The 18,591-nt window shown below is 42.6% G+C and overlaps 3 protein-coding genes across 3 annotated transcripts; 2 read left to right on the top strand and 1 right to left on the bottom strand.

Moving 5' to 3' along the window:
• Positions 1 to 345: 345 nt before the first annotated feature.
• On the bottom strand, positions 346 to 4,681 carry bmb (brambleberry; the record flags this gene model as incomplete). The annotated part of the gene is made up of 12 exons (XM_080842015.1): positions 346 to 469; positions 821 to 921; positions 1,116 to 1,240; positions 1,368 to 1,426; positions 1,593 to 1,752; positions 1,855 to 2,061; positions 2,227 to 2,406; positions 2,518 to 2,634; positions 3,241 to 3,463; positions 3,695 to 3,880; positions 4,211 to 4,339; positions 4,451 to 4,681. 12 exons carry the CDS (start codon positions 4,679 to 4,681, stop codon positions 346 to 348), a joined length of 1,842 nt encoding a protein of 613 aa, XP_080698141.1.
• An 851-nt stretch (positions 4,682 to 5,532) lies between these two features.
• On the top strand, positions 5,533 to 7,139 carry faap24 (FA core complex associated protein 24). The gene is made up of 4 exons (XM_080841528.1): positions 5,533 to 5,764; positions 6,055 to 6,194; positions 6,294 to 6,449; positions 6,749 to 7,139. The coding sequence occupies exons 1-4, from the start codon at positions 5,665 to 5,667 to the stop codon at positions 6,989 to 6,991; spliced, it is 639 nt and encodes a 212-aa protein (XP_080697654.1). The 5' UTR covers positions 5,533 to 5,664; the 3' UTR covers positions 6,992 to 7,139.
• Positions 7,140 to 9,733: 2,594 nt separating this feature from the next.
• slc7a10b (solute carrier family 7 member 10b) lies at positions 9,734 to 18,288 on the top strand (the record flags this gene model as incomplete). The annotated part of the gene is made up of 11 exons (XM_080842224.1): positions 9,734 to 9,887; positions 11,798 to 12,002; positions 12,568 to 12,719; positions 14,206 to 14,331; positions 14,468 to 14,621; positions 15,138 to 15,261; positions 15,613 to 15,716; positions 15,914 to 16,010; positions 16,214 to 16,363; positions 17,863 to 18,040; positions 18,155 to 18,288. 11 exons carry the CDS (start codon positions 9,734 to 9,736, stop codon positions 18,286 to 18,288), a joined length of 1,578 nt encoding a protein of 525 aa, XP_080698350.1.
• Between the last annotated feature and the right edge of the window lie 303 nt (positions 18,289 to 18,591).

Below are 18,591 nucleotides of genomic sequence, written 5' to 3' on the forward strand. Positions count from 1 at the left end.
GCGGGACACAGAACACATCATCGCCACGCCAATTAACTAGAATTACTTTCACACTCGTGTACCAAAAAAAGAAGAAAGAAATGATGATCTTTAAATAATTTATTAAACAATGTATTGCACATTCTACATAGACAAACACGGATTTCACTAAAAACTCAAGGGCAGCACACACATAATAAGAATTGGAAAAAATATATATATGTATATCTCTTAAACAAAAAAAACATTTAGAAGAAAAAAGGCAAGTAATAAATAAACTGATACAAACTCCCAGTTAAAAGCATGATTAAAAATGCATAAAGCTATGCCTTCATTAAAAGCCAGCCGAGTGTGGGTGCGTCAGAATCAGTTGTGAGACATGTGGCCAGCCTCATGAATACGACAGAAGTCCTGGCCCAGCACTGCCCTCTTCCTACAGGGGAGCCCCAGCTTTGTGGTCCCACCGCACAGAGGACGCCCCGAAATGGAACTAAAGAGGGAGACAATGCAAAACATAATCCAAGTCAATTTTATTTATAAAGCACCCAAAAGAATACAATTGTCTCAAGGCACTTTACAGAGTCCAGGCACTGTACCCCCTCCCTGTATTATGGCAAGACAGAAGATACAAATGTTGTCTGGACTCTGATTCAACTTCATTTGCCCCCACATTTTATTTATAGCCATTTTAATTAAATTCAATATTTAGTTTGAATCATACTGCACAAGGAGGCATAATGCAATGACAGCAGAGCATTTCAAAGCAATATTTTAGCACACAGCAGACCTAGTATTTCACTAAACACATTTAACATTCCCTTAACAATGTATAATCTTTTACCCATTGCTGCCCACAGAGTGATTCATGCTGGAGGCACACGAATGGTCAACCATGTCCAAGACACCGGCAAGGTTCCGTTGGGCGATATTCTCAAGAACAGCCTGTCAAGCAAAAGAACAAAAATGAGAAACTTTTACGATGGACATGAGCATGTGCATGGTGATTGTGCTAGACCAGGGGTCCTCCCTTCAGCCCCTGAGCCCCTGTGCCCTGGACAGCTCATCTCTCCCTTACACGCAGAGCAGGGAGACCCAAAAGCCCAATTAAGAACCTGTGTCTACTCTACTGTACTTACTCCAGATAGACTAGGCCAGTTTTTAGCCACTGGTGTTGAATGGGTTGTTGTGGCCAGGCTTGGCCCACCAAATCTAGACCGCCACTGGGGCTGTTGGGGACTCAGAGCCACCATACTGGGGTCCCCTATGACATAAGGAACCAAACAAAAACGGCTTTAGAAATGACCGCAGGTGCTGTCAGTGGTTATGAGAGGTTGTGTTTCAGGGTTTATCATTATGGGGAAAGTATAAAATAAACACACACAACACACCGGCCATGAAGCTGAGTTGACCATCAATTTCCAACCCTGTATCATTCTCCAAGTAATCCCTAAAATGGAATGAGTAAACAGCAGGGAAGGAAAGGGAGATCATGAACAGGATTACTGAACTTCTCCATTTTTTTTTATAAAAACAAACTAACTTATTGAAAAATCTTAAAATACAAATATGTGTATTTTAGCTATAAAACACTGTTACACAGTAACACCACTCACCACTTAGGAGTGGAAGATTGAGGGGACTGATGTTCAGGGACAAGGACATCCTCTTCAATCACTTTACCTGGGGGCCCACACAAACCCAGAGGAGATGGTTTCCCCACGACCCCCTTAATTCTGGACAATGCCCACAGCAACTGCAGTACAAACCAGCGCCCTACCAGAGCCCATCAGACAGAAATATCATCATTACGACACAAACACACACACACACACACACAGTATGCCATATGGTGTATGTTATGGTACACAAACGCACCTAAGGAGAGAGCAAATAGCAGGAGTGTGAGAGTGCCTAAGTCAAAGGCAGGCTGATGGTTGACCTCAGCGACAGCATTGAGGGGAACGGTGACAAGAACAGAGAGACGAGAGAATGTGGGGCACTGAAGGAAGGATAGCAGCACCGCGCTCAACAGGAAGTACCCAGCATGCAACACAAAGGTCCAGACAGAACGAATAGTCAAACCTGTATGGGACAAAACCAGAGCCATTATATTCTTAACAAGTTAACAGCAGACAGGATTTTATATACTAAACCCAAATTCTAATATTTCTTTCACATACAGACAATAAAGATTTAAAAAAAAAGTAAGATGTCATTGATTTTCTGGGTTTGGAACATGTGCAATACCTGCCCATCCCAGGTATCTCTGGATGATGTGTAGTCGATCCTCCAGCCGCCCTTGCATGTTGTCCAGATAGACCAGCAAGTATCCCAGAGTGCCATTCATGCGCTCTAGCTTCCCCATGAGCTCAGAGTAGAACCGCGCAGTGTCATTCTGCTGCCGCAGGAACCCAACCATGTTGTCCTCTGCAAATCCAGTGGGTGATGGGTAATCACAGTAAAGATGGTCATTAATATCCTATGGGACAGTGGCCTTGGAATGTAAATGTAATCTTGCTGCCGTCAGATGGAACTCACGTATTTTACTGTAGATGTCCTGAGCACGCCCTCTAACATCTGACAGGTCATCCAGAATAGCCTGATGTCCATCTTGCACATCAGAACCCTGAGTTTTCAGCTGCTCGCTCACATTCTCTACAGGTGTGTGAGAAGAGAGAGCGTAGATTGAGTAAAGGAACCAGAAATACAAGTATTAGAATCTCATGAGGGTTAAACTCAGGCATTAACAAAAATAGTATTACAATCAACAATAAAATGAGAAAATTAAAGTAGCATTATGCAGTAATTGTACTTCAGAGTTAGGATAAGCAGTTGAACCTTAAAATAACAGCCTTAAAAAAATTGGGCCTCTACAATGACTTTTAATATGAAGAATCACCTCCGTGCCATTGCCATACCAGGGTCCCTAGGCATATAACTTCTGTAGTTTTGCCTGAAGCCGCCCGATTTCTACTGTCTGCCTAACTAGTAAGTAGCTTATTTGCCGTCTTGCTTTTTCTTGTGTTGCACTTGCCTGATGTCTGACTGTGTTAGGACAGTTGTTGACTAACTAGTTTGTTATAGTGTCAAACTAAGCATAATTCAAGAGGTTTCCCTAGTTTTGGCCGCTAGCATCTCATTAGCGATTAGCAATTAATCCGTTATGCTACTTTAAGAACTTCATGGTGGCATCATCAGTCACTACTGGATCATATCTTTGTTCTCTTACTACTGTCTATGAGCACTGAGTGTTCATCTCACCCATTCTCTGAGAGATTCCCTGGATGAGCTGTGCCACCAGCTCTTGCCCACTGCTGATGAGGGCCTTCTCTTGTGCCAGTCTCTGCAGGTTGGCACTGATGGAGGAATCGAGCTGCTCTTGCCCATCTCGGAGTGCCCCCTGCTGGACATGCAGGACACTGTGCCCCTCTATCAGCTTATCAAGAGATGCTGCAGTCATGTCCCGCAGTTCTTTCTGACCCTCCTACAAACACATGTACACAATGATTATCAACTTTGATGAATCTCACATTTAGCCTTAATAATGAAACCTGGCCTTAGGTAGCATGCATCACAAGGAAAAGTAAATGTGCCTTAAATCGAGAATCTAAAGCAGTTCAAGAATTGACTCCAGAAAAAAAATTCCCTCTGAAATAAGGTGAGCAATAGTGATCATCATATTAAAAGGGAGAGAAGCTAGAGTGGTCATATACACCTTCAGGTCCTCCATGGCATCAAGCTGACTGGTTGCTGTGGATATGAGAGCGTTGACTGTGAGCTCTGCCCGTCGGCGGAAGTGCTGCTGGCGAGTGGCGTAGCACACCGAGCGTGCCCTGTTGCTCACAATGTGGTAGGCAGTCCAGGTGTCAGAATCCATGTCTGCAGTGCACTCTTTTATGGACTGTACAAGGGAGCATTACGATTGAGAAAATTGAGCAGTTAATAATGTGTATATGAACTGCTAATTTAATGTGCCTTTTAAATGGTAATGCCATTTGATGTTTGGTACAAATTACTCTTACTGGGGCTTTCACATTACAATTTTCCAGGTTACTGCCTCAGCACTGCTAACATATGCAGTATTTTGTAGCATTAGCCCACTATCATTTGTGCTGGATTGATTAAATTACACATACAGACACAACATAGTATGAATATGAGTTTCAAGAAAATAGAGGAAAAAACTTCAATAACTGACTATGATGATGGAGTCCAATAGAGTTCTACCAACCATTTCTTCTGTGCAGGGGTAGGTCCTTCGACCCTCCACCTCGGCCTGGCAGTTAAAAAGGACTACACCCAGTTTGGCCAGACTCTCCTCTGACAAACCATCACAGGTAGACCTCAGCTGACTGATTACCTGGTTGATAACAAACACTTCAGTAATAAGCCTTGCACAGTAAATATTTGTCGATGGTCTTTAAAGAAGGCATTTTCTGACCCATTAACTGATTATCAAGACCCGTGTTACCTGTAAATGACAGCTGTCTAGAGGGCTCAGTTGCATCAGATTGCCTTCAGCAAGAAACTTCTCCTCCACCACACGCATTTCAAATGAGGGAGGGTCAGTCGGTGCAGTATTCAGAGCAGCTTGGGCTGGTGGTGGGACAGGAGTTGGTGTTTCCTTCTTCAGCCAGTCAAACAAGGCATCAGCTGTGCTACACTGGGTGCAGATCAACCAGAAGAGCCCCCACAGATCCATCTAAAAGTACAAGGCCAGTGGGAAAGACAAGCATAAAGCCATTCCCTATTATAACAACCATCATTATCCCATTCATTAACAAAATAACAATAGGCTACAATATTATTCTCAAATTTCCCATGAATATTCTAAGATACGTCATCAGCGTGATTTGCAACGAGATTGTGACAGTTCACACATTTCCAGGCGCATCCTTTAATTAAATGAATTACTTATTTATCGTGCATCTTGTTTTTCTTTCTATTTTACCGATTACTTATGATGTTGCATTGTGTATGTAAGTGAAATACATTAATTCTGCAAACTGCAGTCACACTGCTTTGCAAAGGATTGTGTCCGGGCATGCCATTCTCAGTGCACTCCCACAGAGAACCAACGCTACTCTCAGTTTACGAACACTTCTGAGGTAGGCTATTCATATATTTCTGCAAACAGCGCACTCATCGATTTACGCAGGCTGTTTAAATTGCAACAATGTAAAGATCAAGAGTGTCGACAAATGCAAGCTTTAACTGATGTTATCTGTTAACGCTGCAGGTGAAGTGAATGTGGCATAATTTCACGTAAGTTAATTAGTTCGTCCAGTAAAACACAAAAGATCAGAACTAACCTTAAAGCGTTAGGTGAAACTCCAGCTGATAGGATGAGCTCAGAAGGTGGGTTCAGATGTAACCGAGTCTGCTCCGCAGAAGTGTCATGTGAAGTATAATTTAACTTACTGTTGAAAGCTTTGCTACATTCAATCGTTTAAATGGCAAGCAAACAACCAATCAGACAAGCGCATCTTAAATATCGTGAGATTTCAGTGCAATTTCACAGTAGCAGGATTTATGGGATTTGTGGGATTTAAGTTTTACTGTTTGGTCTTACAACTTTTCTTGTACAGTCACTACATTGTTGATCAACTATGAAACAGAGTTGAGGAATAACATAATGGGAGTTATGACAGCTGTGGTTACAACATGTAATTGTATTGTTCAAGAATGGAGTCGAAAGCAGTACTTGTCAACGCCGTACCGCCTTATGGATATATAATTGCTAACGAAAAGTTGAGAGGTTCTGTACTGGTACAAGGCTTCAAAGGTATAATGCTTTCTTCATGTGTAAATATATCTAAGCATGAATGCGAGTAAGAATTGTAACTAACTTTAAGGCAGGGAGACAAGTGTCTAAATAGTGGCGACGGTTAGTTAATTTACTCTCTTAAACTTTACTAGCTAGCTAATTGGACTAACGTAAGACTAGCTAGGTTTAGCAGTAGTGAAATAATTGATTGCCAACACCTATTTATCTAACATTAGGCTATGACGTTTATTGTTTAGGGTGCTTATTATATTTCTTTATAACATTATGTATCTCTTCATCTACCCTAGGAAACATTAAGATCATTTTCGAGGAACAGCTCGGCGTTGTTGATTTTCATCTTTCAGACAAGAGCTGTATTCTGTATGTATCAGAGAGTGACATAGTGGCAGGCAATGCTTTCAAAAGGAAGATTGTTCGCTTCAGAAATGTAAGTTTGGGGAATATATTCATCCACGTCAATGTTTTAATGAATGTGTCACCTGAGTCTGTTGCCGGGTGCATTTTAACATGCTTCACTGTTTTGCAGGCTAACAGTAATCTTCAAGGGATTGTTGTTGTAGAGAAGACACGCCTCAGTGAACAGTACTTCCCCCCCTTGCAGAAGTTTGTGGTGCTGGAGTTGGGATTGAACCTGTTGCCTGTGTTGAGCCCAGCGGAGGCTTCCCAGCTTATCATTCAGCTGGTATACTAATAATTCTCTAGTGTAACCATTAGTTTGTGCACCCCACAAGTCTCTGTCTTACATGTTGAAACAAAAGTGCAAACATGGTTGCTGTCACCAGACAAAGTCAATTTTGGTGAAGTAAAATGAATGAATACATATAATGTTCATATTCAAAATGTAGACAGTATTTTATACCTTAACTTTTGCCTGTTTAGGAAAGTTTTAATGTTTGTCCAAATGAGGGATTAAGATTTTTCATGGCTATGCTCAGGAATGCATTGCCCTTTTAATAATTGAAATGCCAATCTCTCCAACAGGTCCATGGGGAAAGCAAGGAGAACCCCTTCCACAGGAAGAGCATCTGCAGGCTGCTCGATCCTGTGGTTTTAGCTCTGGTCCAGCAAATTCCTGGGGTGGGAAAGGTAAAGGCCCTGGCTCTTCTGCAGCGATACTCCTCCATCCACCAACTCAGCCAGGCCTCGATCAGTGACCTTGAGCCCATAGTAGGGCAGGCCACAGCTCAACACGTTTGGGGATTCTTCCACAAATCGCTGGTTTAGCATCCTCCGCTTGAGATATCTCATTGTGAAATTAGATGTTGAAAATGTTCTACAGCAAAAAGCCTATAGTGTATAGATTTGCTGTAGCCAGTTCACCTACAGAAGATTGTAAGAACTATGCTTGGATGTACACACTCAAGGATCATTGAGGATCATCTGAGCGGTATTGCATTTGTGTATGGGTCAGGCTTTGAGCCTTTCATCTTTTAGGACTATGACTCACATCTATGTTGAGATGCAGTTGTAACAATTTGAGAAATTGTTGTTTCTAAAGTTCTGTAATCAATGTGACCAAATTAAAACACGTTATGTACACTGTCTGTGCAAACTTCCAATATGAAGGAATTAAGTATTTTCACATGTTGTTTTCATTGACATTTAATCTGTGATAGCTGAGTGAAACCATTATTTTGAAGTGGCTTTGAACAACCTTTTTTTCAATGGTCTGAAATGATCTGTTATTGACACTGAAATTATCTTATATAAATATTGGTAACTTATATAGATATTGTACTGTTGAGGAATGAGCACCTCAAATACCCTTGCCCATTGTTAAATGATATGCTTTGATAACACAAAGCTGCTTCCCCGTGTATTTTTTATTTATTTGGAGGTATTTGTTTTGGTTTAAATGAGAAGGCTTTCCAGTTGGGGAAACTGGATTTCTGCAAGGTTGCTGGTAAAACTTCACTAATAGCCACAAGATGGAGCTACAGATCAGAACATAAGTTGTTACATGTTTGTACTGAGTGGGACAATGACTTTGAACAGAACTTATGCTCAGTGGAGGTTGGAATACTAAGTTTGTAGGTTTCATTCAGGTCACATACAGCCTAATATATGAAAACGGCATACGTGACCATTAAACTGAACCCTAGTCAAGCTGATAGCACTGCTGATTTAAAAAAGAAGGACACAATCTAATCCACGAGCAGTAAAGCTACATAGAAACCTTTCTTGCAATAAAGCTTTTGGAAATCTACTTCCTGCTGTAAATTCAACACTGCTTTGTTCAGTCATCAGAATACCAGCCAGGACCAGAAGCCCCAACACTTTTTTTCTTTTTGTTATCAATAATGGCCATGTCTCGTCTATTGTCACGGAGCTAATCCGTTGCCCAACCGGTCCAGAAGTACCCAGCCATTTACATGGATTTTAAATAGTTTTGGTCTCACAGATTTGGTTTAGCACTTTAAATTAAGACTGTCTCATTATTCCTCTCTGCCCCCCTCATTCACACATAGATCTCAGTTTTGCTCCCTTCTGCTTCCCTCTTGTGATGTATTGGTTTTCTGCTCGACTTCTCCCTTTAAGGGCCGCACACTGCTGGCAGTGTTTAGGCCTTCCTGCCAGCTCACAAAGCACCTCTCCTTTTTATTGGCCTTCTAACGGGATCAGTTGAATCCAGGCCTCTTTATTGTGTTCTCTGTGCTGTTGGTGAGAGGGGGAGAGAGCGAGAGAAAAGCCACAGCACAAATTCACGACTTGACTTCCTAAATTCCTCTCTGGGGATCCTTTAGAGGCGAAGAGAGGCATGAAGAAATCCCTGTTTGGGGTGCACGCTCAGACGCAGGGGCCTCCGTGCTCTTTGCTTGCTTACCCCCTTCGCTGGAGCCGGAGTATTGTCTTCCATCAGGAGGTATCCCTGTGGTGCATCAATTTAACATGCCTGAGGCTAACTTTAGAGCTGTGGATATGAAAAAGAGGGAGAATTGGCGAGAGCTTTAAAATTGCAGTACATGGATGAATGATATAAAAGGTCTCACAACTCAAAAGATTGGTTTAGCCTTAGTGAGCATACTGCACAGTGAGTAATGGAGGTTAAAATGGGGACTTCAGCCCAACACACTTTAATTCACAGAACAAGCTTGGTCCTTCTAAATTCTAAATGATTCACTGTGTTGTATGTAAAAGTAAAACTTCTGCAGCAGGACCAAAAGCATATACAGTGACATCGGCTTGTAAAATCAGTGGCATGATGATGGTTAACATGGGAGATGGTTTTGATGTGAAGAATAAGATTATGTTGGGTTATGTTGACTGCAGATCTCCAGCCTTTCTTTCTTCACAGCCTTGCCATTTATGAAATGTTAAAAAGATGACAAGTAAATAATGCAGTCAACCACAATGTTCGCTGGGGGGGGGGGGGGGGGGGGGGGGGGGGCTTTGTGAGAAGTGGGACATTCACTATAGTGTCAATTACAACATTAAAAAGAAGCATTAGGCTACTGCCATATATGCTACCTCATACATGTCATCTAAAATATATTGATAAACCTACATGTTGTGTTTTGTTATATAATAGTAAACATTTGTATTATAAGTATTATAGTATTTACTAGATCAAGTCAGATGGACACGGATTAATGTGTGAGTAGCAGGTCGAATACAGCGTAGGGGAAAAGTTAAAAAGTGGCTGTTCCTGCTGGTCCTGCTGGTCCTGCTTCAGATGCGCGAAATACTGTAGAGGATATCTAAGGGTCTCTCCCCAGGCGGACCGCTAGAGAACAGGTGAAAGTCGACATCCGCTTGAACTACAACCATAAAAAACCCAAACGTTTTTAAGCAACTAATCAGTTTGCAAAGCTTAATGGCTATATGAGCGATTCCCCTTGAGAGGTAGTTAACATTCTATCCTGTACAGTGGCGGATCCTTTGCGCTTGCGCATTCTTTTTACAACGCATCAATGCACTGAAGAGAGTTCAAGAGAGGGATCTGAAGCTTTTCGTGTGCTCACAGAAATGGATGGAGGAAAGCGGAAAAGAAGTGTTTGTGCCACGCAAGAGCCGGAGGCGCAACAGAAAATGGTGAAAGATAAGAATATCAAGGCTATCCCCGAGGTAGTGACACTCAAGAAAGAGATAGGACTTCTGAGCGCTTGCACCATCATTATAGGTAAGATTGTGACAGGTCTGTCGCATTATTATACAATACTACCAAATGACATCCAAGCGAAAGTTACCATCTTGACCAAATTGATTTTGCTTCACGTTTCTGTGTTGGGGATATTCTTGATTACTTTGGGTACTACAGTAAGAAAAAACTCATAACACATAAAAAATCCAAACATAACGCTCTAAACCTCATATACTAATTGCTTTCCCCACATCTTAGTGAAACCAAACAGGTGAGGTAAATTCTGCAGCCTAGGTGATAAAGTTATGTTGGTCTATTTTCTGTAATTGTGCATACTTTCATTGTTATTATTGCATTGTGTAAAAGTAAAAATGTTTCACCCAGTATAACTCAAGAGCACTGCCTGGAAAAAAAAACAGTGAGTAGATGTGCGTTAATAGTGACACACATACTGCTCCAGCCTCTGAACCAGCCATGGTCTGCTCACTGGCACTTGCCATCATGTGTGGCTTATGCTGTGCTGCAGACAAGTTCTGAGACTCTCCTCTGCACGTGTCCTGAGTCCAGTTCTTTAACCCCTCCACTGGGACCAGAATTCACTCTGCTCAAATGCACTTAGAATGCTGATGCTCCACGAGGACGCAAGAGACCACCAACTGTGAGGGGTACTCATCAGCACTAGCCCAGACACGCTCTCTCTACCTTCCTCCCTCTCTTTCCCTCTCAGCATCTATCATCACGTCTCTATCTGCAAACTGTATCATTTAAGCAACTACAAATAGCGAGCAACTCCTTGACAATGTCAGGCTATCCCAGAGTGCCTTTGACAGTCTCTGCGAGGCTAAAGCAGAAGTAATGGAACAATGGGAGTGTTTAAATTTGCTCCCACCCAGTGGCCGTGCGGGCTCTCAACAGGCAGGCGTAAATTATTTATCCTCCTGTTATGTAATCGTACTCCCTGCCACTTGGCTGCTGTGTGCGGCACCGGCCTGGGCTTTAAGCGTGATGGGCCGCCTCGCTCCTCCATTCCCAGTGCTCCAGAGTTTTCCTGAGTTCGCCTCTTGGCAAAACACGGGGCACTGAACTCAGTTCTGAGGTGAGAGCTGACCAGGTACTGCTGGATGCTAAGTGATACTGATGTTGGTCTGAGTGCATTGCATGGCATGCAGACATTTGACTGAGTCTCAGATTGTCATTCCCATGTAATTTTGTTACTGATGAGGTGATGTTTACATTTGAACAGCTCTCTATTTTGTTATAGAATAGATGTGTTTGACTAGACCCTTTTGCTGTTATTGTTTCAGTTTTCATTGTGTCAGGGTTGCTCTCTTGTCATTTTCATTTACAGTCTCAACAGGAGAAGACACGAGTGTGATTACAGGCCAGCAGTCACTGTCACATTTAACATCCCGACTGCTGTCTGAATGATGTATTTTATTTACTAAACCTGATATGATTCTGAGCTAAGAAAATGTAACCTAAAGTATCGCATTGTACTGTAAGCAGTGTTAACATTTCAGGCTAACCTTTAATTGACCACTGTAGGAGATCACCCCCTCTTCTCCATGTGATGTGCACACACAAAATAACTGGCCTGCAGTGAAATCCTTTATTAGTACAGCTGTATCACATTGAGAACTTTAGTCAGTTCCACAGTCATTGCCTTCCTCAGATTATCCAAATGTCCAGTAACTGTAAGATCATTAAGACAGTTAAGCATAAGTATTTAGAATTTTTTTTTTTAAATACAAGGCAGAATTAGGCGTTCTTTTACTGGCCATCTGTTTTCTAATATGCACTAATTCACAATAGCTGCCTTTCACTATTTTTCGTGTAAAGCTTAGTTTAACTATAATTTACTCAAATAAACACATTCTAAACTGCCTGATGAAATCTACATGCTGGTATGTTATTATTAACATTGTTATGTTATGTTATTGTTTCTACAGGAAACATCATTGGCTCTGGGATTTTCATCTCACCAAAGGGTGTTTTAGAGCATTCGGGGTCTGTGGGCCTGGCTTTGGTGATCTGGCTCTCAGGGGGGAGCATCGCTGCCCTTGGGTCTCTCTGCTATGCCGAGCTGGGGGTCACCATCCCCAAATCTGGGGGGGACTACTCTTACGTCACAGAGATCTTTGGAGGTCTAATAGGGTACGTGAGTTGTCTTAGTGCTGTAATGAGATGAAATGAGTTGAGCTGGTAGTACCAAAGGCAGCAGTTTAGGATAGGGAAGAAGCCAAAATGCAAAGTCTAATGTGAAATTCTGTAGAGTTTGGTTGTGAAAGTTCTGGATGTTCCTATTTATGTCAGCTGTTTCACATTAAATATGGTCCTACACAGGGTTTGTTTAACACTACACTCAACAACTTTGTAGCACATATCGATGTAAATGCTGAGTTCAGCATGATGGCGACTAACGGCTTCATCACAAAGTTTTACTTTTGTGTTTCCATCTCAGTCACTAACAGAAACCAGTCCCTTCCCTATTGTCCCTCTCGGTGCAAATATTAATCAAACTCAATGTAATATTATGTTCATGGTTAGCTAAATCAGGTAATCAGCGAATCAGGAGCATTGTTACTATAGCTAATCAGCTGATAAAGTGATGAGTTAATTAGTTCAATCAGGTATAAGGAGCAGGGAGATGCAGGGACATGAATCTAATGGCATAATTCTTCATCTTTATTTCCCTGCTCTCCCTCCGCTCCTGTTGTAGGTTCCTTCTGTTATGGAGTGCTGTGCTCATCATGTACCCCACCACGCTCGCAGTCATCGCCCTCACCTTCTCCAACTACATCCTGCAGCCAGTCTTCCCTAACTGCATCCCCCCATACGTTGCCACACGGATGCTCTCCACTGTGTGTATTTGTAAGTAGGTCCAGCCATCGTGTCTGTGACGTACATGTTTTTCCTCATACCTGGGTACTATCCGAAGAGAGTTTTAAATGGGCATCAATTTAGTCTCTTGAAGTTCTAGACATGCAAAATGCCAGACTTGTAATGAGTTGCTGGAGTCTGAGGTGAATTGTTATCGTGCCATCTTCCCATGATATAATGTAATGCTGGCGAGATGAGGCCGGAAGCAAACGCTGCTGATTCGAGGCCAGCCATGCTGAAATATAGATGATGTGTCTGAGAGGAGGAGTGAAGATGGTAAAGGCACGCAAGAGGGAAATGGATGGTAAAGCTTTGGAAGGCACTCTGTGAGATTTGATATTCCAAGTTGGCTGTCACAGAGAATTAAATGAGATGTTCCACTGGTAGACCACATTTGTCTCTTTTGAGGTTTGATTCTTTGCCACTGCTAGCATTTCGTTGACTTCTTATTGTCCCATCCGTTGTTACTCATCAGTACATCCTTCAAGAATTAGTATGTACTTTAAGACTATCACAAACTGCCTGCTCTGTGGAGTCAGCCTACAAATGTCTCCCTTATTATGGCCATATTGGACCCTGAGCCTGAATGAGTGTCCCACGCCATCACGTCATACGTGTACATTTGAAGTACCGTGAGGACACTGCGAAACAAAAGCCAACCGGCAGGCCAAAAGCACTTCACCATAAGGTGGTCCTTTGAAAAGAGATGTCTGGGCATAGCGTGTGATTGCCCCATTAGTGCTCATTATTCACACTTGTTCTTAGAGCTGTTGGCCACAACAAAACAACCAGAAGACAGGAGTTGGGGGGAAAGTGTGAAGCGCCTTGCCTCTTCAGAGACATGCTCATCTGTTTTGTTTTTGTTCAGCTGTGGTCGGAAGACGTTTTTTAGCGGAGGCTGACGGAGGCTACCTCTATTTCACTCTATTTCACAGAGAGGGGAGACAGATCGAGGGAGCAAGTGGGAGGGTGAAAGTGTGACAGTGATAGATTGCTTTGATACTATACAAATCCCCCCGATTCTATTACCAGCCATTACTACATTCCTAGCTCCCACTTAATATATAGGGCCCACCAGTGGCGTTCCCTAACAACAACTGCTCACGTTTTTTGAGTTGGTGTGCCAATGTGGCTTGGCATGTTGGACAAACAATTGTGAAACTCAGAGGTCTTATTGACAGAAGCAGTATATTTCCTCTATTGAGTGTCGATTTGGTTTTACTTTTAAACTGTGTCAGTACGTGTTATAATCCACCAGATATACAGCAAGATTAGCTGTACTCATTTTGTTTAACAGTTCTGACCAAGAAATCCTCAAGGTCTCAAAGCGTTTTGAAGGCTTTTGAATTATTCTGATGTATAAAAGTTTTTCCCCCAGCTGTTATTTATCCTTATATTAAACATGCAGATTTTCTCAATGTTTATGCTTATCCTTATATAAATGACCTGTGTGTGTATCTGTGTGTGTATGTATCAGTGTTCCTCACTTGGGTGAATTGCTTCAGTGTGCGTCTGGCCACCCGTATTCAGGACATCTTCACAGTCGGCAAACTGCTGGCTCTTGGCCTCATCATTGTGGTGGGCCTGGTGGAGATCTTTAAAGGTCAGTTCATTCACCTCACACTCACCTGTGTCATGCCAGTGTGCTGGAAGAGGCTTACACTGGCTAAAGATAAATGCACTTGCTTGCTCCTCCTGAATGCACAGCTGTGTGTTTTTCATGCCCGGCTTTTGCACAGGCGAATATGATGGACTGAATCCATCAGTGGCCTTCACGTTTTTCAAGAGCCCTTCAGTGGGGGGGATTGCGCTGGCCTTCCTCCAGGCCTCCTTTGCCTTCAGCGGGTGGAACTTCCTTAACTATGTCACAGAAGAGGTGGTCGAACCACGCAGGTGAGGGAGAGGGATCAATACACAGGTCAGCTGAATGCTCAGGTTGATTTAGTGACACATTTGTCACAGCAATAGGCTGCTTGCCTGCATGAGTCATAGATGAAGGGAATATCGGAATCTCATATTGGAGGAGGCAGGATGATCTCTAATTTAATTTCAGATCATCCATCCATTGTCATTTTGCCTGAAACACTCACAACGCATGTGCTGTAGTTGGTATGTCATAATCATACGTTTGCCATTAAAAAATTAAATGCTCTTTGCTGTTGATGTACGCTTTAAAAATGATATCCACGCACACACAGCCTGTAAGGTGGGCTCATATTTAATGGCCGCTTTTGTCCTGTTTTTTACACAACAAATACCTTGAATTTTGTAAAAGGCTCCTTACGAGTGACTGCTAATGAAGTCTATCACAGCTGTTCCTGGTATCAGGATCAGCAGCAGATATGTGAATGCAGTGCGGGTGTGGCTCTCTGGCCACATCCATGTGATGCTTGTCGATTGCCTCATCAGGAACCTACCTCGTGCCATTTACATCTCCATTCCACTGGTGACCATAGTGTACACGTTTACCAACATCGCCTACTTCGCCTCCATGTCCCCTGAGGAGCTGCTGGCATCCAATGCTGTGGCTGTTGTGAGTAAAGAACACCCCTTAGTGTGGGTCTGTGGGGGGGCCAGCATCTCAAACCATCCTACATCACCATGGGGAAATAAGTGCGCTGTTTTCAGTTGTGGATGGGCAACAGAGCCTTGATTTGGCATGTAGACTTGTTTTATGTGTTTTTTTATTCCTTTACTTTTAAAATTATTGTAAAACATGGGACACGAATAATGACACATCATGGCAGTTCTTGTTAAGGAAGAGAAAGGGTTTGTGTATTTTTTCCATTAAGTTTAATTTGATCTAACCCTAAACCTAACCCAGTTACAGTTAAGTGTTAAGTGAAATGAACTGGGATGACGGTCGCTGTGATTTCTTTCCTAGACCTTTGGGGAGAAGCTCCTGGGGATGTTCTCTACCATCATGCCCATCTCTGTGGCACTGTCCACGTTTGGGGGCATCAATGGCTACCTCTTTACCTCCTCCAGGTGTGTCTTGGGAACAGTTGCCATGGTTATGTGGCGCACATATCCTACATTTCTGTGGCATGGTCTGGTCTGTATGTCTAGTCTAGTTATTGTGAAAAACATATTTAAAAAAAAAACTTTTGCTTGTTTCATAAAAGTTCTTAATGCAGGGTTATGCAGTTCTGTTGACTGACATGTACATGTATCTATACACACAGACTATGTTTTTCAGGTGCGAGAGAGGGACATTTGCCCAGTCTTCTGGCTATGATTCACTTTAAGAGCTGTACCCCTATCCCTGCTCTCCTAGTGTCTGTGAGTCACCGACACTCGTGCTCCCTGTATAGTTACCATAGTCCATCCAGCGTTTCACAGATTAGTTAGAAAAACTAAATGTGGTGCAGTACCCTCACAACATTGAAGTTAAATTAATTATTCTCTTTTTCTCTCTCTCTCTCTCTCTCTCTCGCTCTCTCTCCCTCTCCCTTTCACGCTTTTGACTCTTTTCTGTTTCACAGTGTACAGCCTCCATTTTCATCTTGTGCATTGGAGAGACACATAACCTTATAAACTATGTGTCTTTTATTAACTACCTCTCCTACGGGGTCACTATTGCTGGTCTTCTGTACTACAGATGGAAGAAGCCTAACCTCTACAGGCCCATCAAGGTATCCACAGTCATATTCCGTCTCTACCAGGGCACAGAGATTTAGTAACTGAAACGGGTTGTTTTGGTAATGAACTGAATAACAACAGGCATATATAAATGTACATCCATACAATACTATATGTTAAAAGAAGACCACGTTTGAACTTCATGTGTGGTCAATTTAAGGCCAATCCTACAAAAGAGCTCAGTGTATTAAGAAAGTATTCAGATCCAGTCACCTTTTTACATTTTGTTACGTTGCAGACTGTTGTTAAAATCATTTCAATTCATTTTTCAGCTCATCAATCTATCCACAAAAACCCATAATGACAAAGCAAAAACTGGATTTTAGAATGTCTGCAAATATATTAAAAAGGAAAAGCCAAACTGTGATATCAGGGAAGAAGGGCCTTGGTAAGAGAGGTGACCAAGTAGTACATGATGATCACTTTGAGCTGAGATCCTGTGTGGAGATGGGAGAAACACCATCACTACAACACTCCACGGATCTGGCCTTTATGGCGGAGTGGCCAGACAGTAGCCTCTCAGTGACAGGAAAGACTGCTTGGAGTTTGCAAAACAGCACCTCAAGGACTCTCAGACTGTGAGAAATAAAATGATCTGGTCTGATGAAACCAAGATTGAACTGTTTCGCTTCAATTCTGAAGCGGCATGCCTAAAGGAAACCAGGCACTGCTCATCACCTGCTCAATACCTTCCTTACAGTGATGCATGGTGGTTTCATGCTTTGGGGGTGTTTTTCAGTGGCAGGGACTGGGCGACTGGTCAGTGTTGAGGGAAAGTTGAGCAGAGCAAAGTAAAACATATCCTTAATGAAAACATGATGCAGTTTGCTGAGGACCTCAGACTGGGCTGAAGGGTCACCTCCCAACAGAATGACCCTAACCACACAGCCAAGACCACCCAGGAGTGGCTTAAGGGGCCAGCATGCTTCTGGACTCGATGCAACGCGCACGTAAGCGCGTAAGCACGCCAAGCAATTCACCGCCAGAACAATAGACTTGCGTAAAATGGCGCAAGTCTAGAAAAATCGGCCGACGCACGCAAGACGTGAAAAGACACGCAAGGGGCGCGCAAGGGCCTCTTGCGCCTGCGCTTGCGTCTCTGAGCATAAATCAGGCTTTAGGGACAACTCTGTGAGTGTCCTTGAGTGGCCCAGCCAGAGCCCTGACTTGAACCCTATCAAACATCTCCGGAGACAGAGACCTGAAAATGGCTGCCCCGATGGTCCTCATCCTTCCTGACAGAGTTTTTAGGAGAGCTGAGGAGAATGGTAGAAAATCCCCAAATCCATCCAAAAGCACGGAGTAAAGGTCTAAATGCTTATGTCAATGTGATCTCAGTTTTTCCTTTTTAATACATTTGCAAAAAAATCTCATCCTGTTTTTGCTTTGTCATTATGGGGTATTGAATGTAGACATTTTCTTTTGTATACCCAATATACCTTTTGACCAAGCCGAGCCATTTCACCACTTGCCTGTGTTCTTATGCCCAAAGGTTAACCTGCTTGTACCAATCAGTTACCTGGTGTTCTGGGTCCTCTTATTGGGGTTCAGCCTTCACTCTGAACCCATAGTGTGCGGTGGGGGTCTGGTCATCATGCTCACTGGAGTGCCTGTCTATTTCTTGGGGGTGCACTGGAAAGAAAAGCCCAAGTGTATTTATGATTTCATTGGTAAGTCAGTAAGAAGTGCTTGTTTATGTTGTTAATGCCATGAGTTGACTTAATGCTAATTTGCCTTATGTATAATAAACACCTCTCTTGTAAATCTCTCCTACTGTCTAATAGAATGGGCCACCTACCTGGGACAAAGGGTGTTTTTCGTAGTCTTCCCACAAGTTGATCCTATTGTTGCTGCCACAACTCCCACAGAATGGACAGATAAGTCCTCCACCACAAGCAATGCCTCTGGGACATTTTGAGGCGCATCATTTGGACACTATGGCTTTTAAGTTTGAAATAGATACATATATAAAAACATAAAACAGACCACAGACACCTGTGCCCCAGTTTTACAGAATGAACCTCTGAATTCAACAAGATGAACAATATGTTTGCCTGTGCACTTAATTTAACGTTACTGAAAATTTTAATGTACAACATTTCAGACCTTTTGGTCTTCATCAGGGAAAGCCTGATGGAAACATTTTGGAAGCACAAAATTACGTGTAGGCATTAACCTTTTTTCTTGGTCACCTTTGCCACTAATACACAACTTTGGTTGA

This window comes from Sprattus sprattus (assembly GCF_963457725.1).
Source record: "Sprattus sprattus genome assembly, chromosome: 7".
Lineage (NCBI taxonomy): Eukaryota > Metazoa > Chordata > Actinopteri > Clupeiformes > Clupeidae > Sprattus > Sprattus sprattus.

Excerpts from the sequence above, each read along its gene's own strand:
- faap24 (XM_080841528.1), top strand. The coding sequence starts at position 5,665 with ATGGAGTCGAAAGCAGTACTTGTCAACGCCGTACCGCCTTATGGATAT. Across the intron at positions 5,765-6,054 it reads ACTGGTACAAGGCTTCAAAG|GAAACATTAAGATCATTTTC; the intron begins GTATAATGCTTT and ends CATCTACCCTAG. Across the intron at positions 6,195-6,293 it reads AGATTGTTCGCTTCAGAAAT|GCTAACAGTAATCTTCAAGG; the intron begins GTAAGTTTGGGG and ends ACTGTTTTGCAG.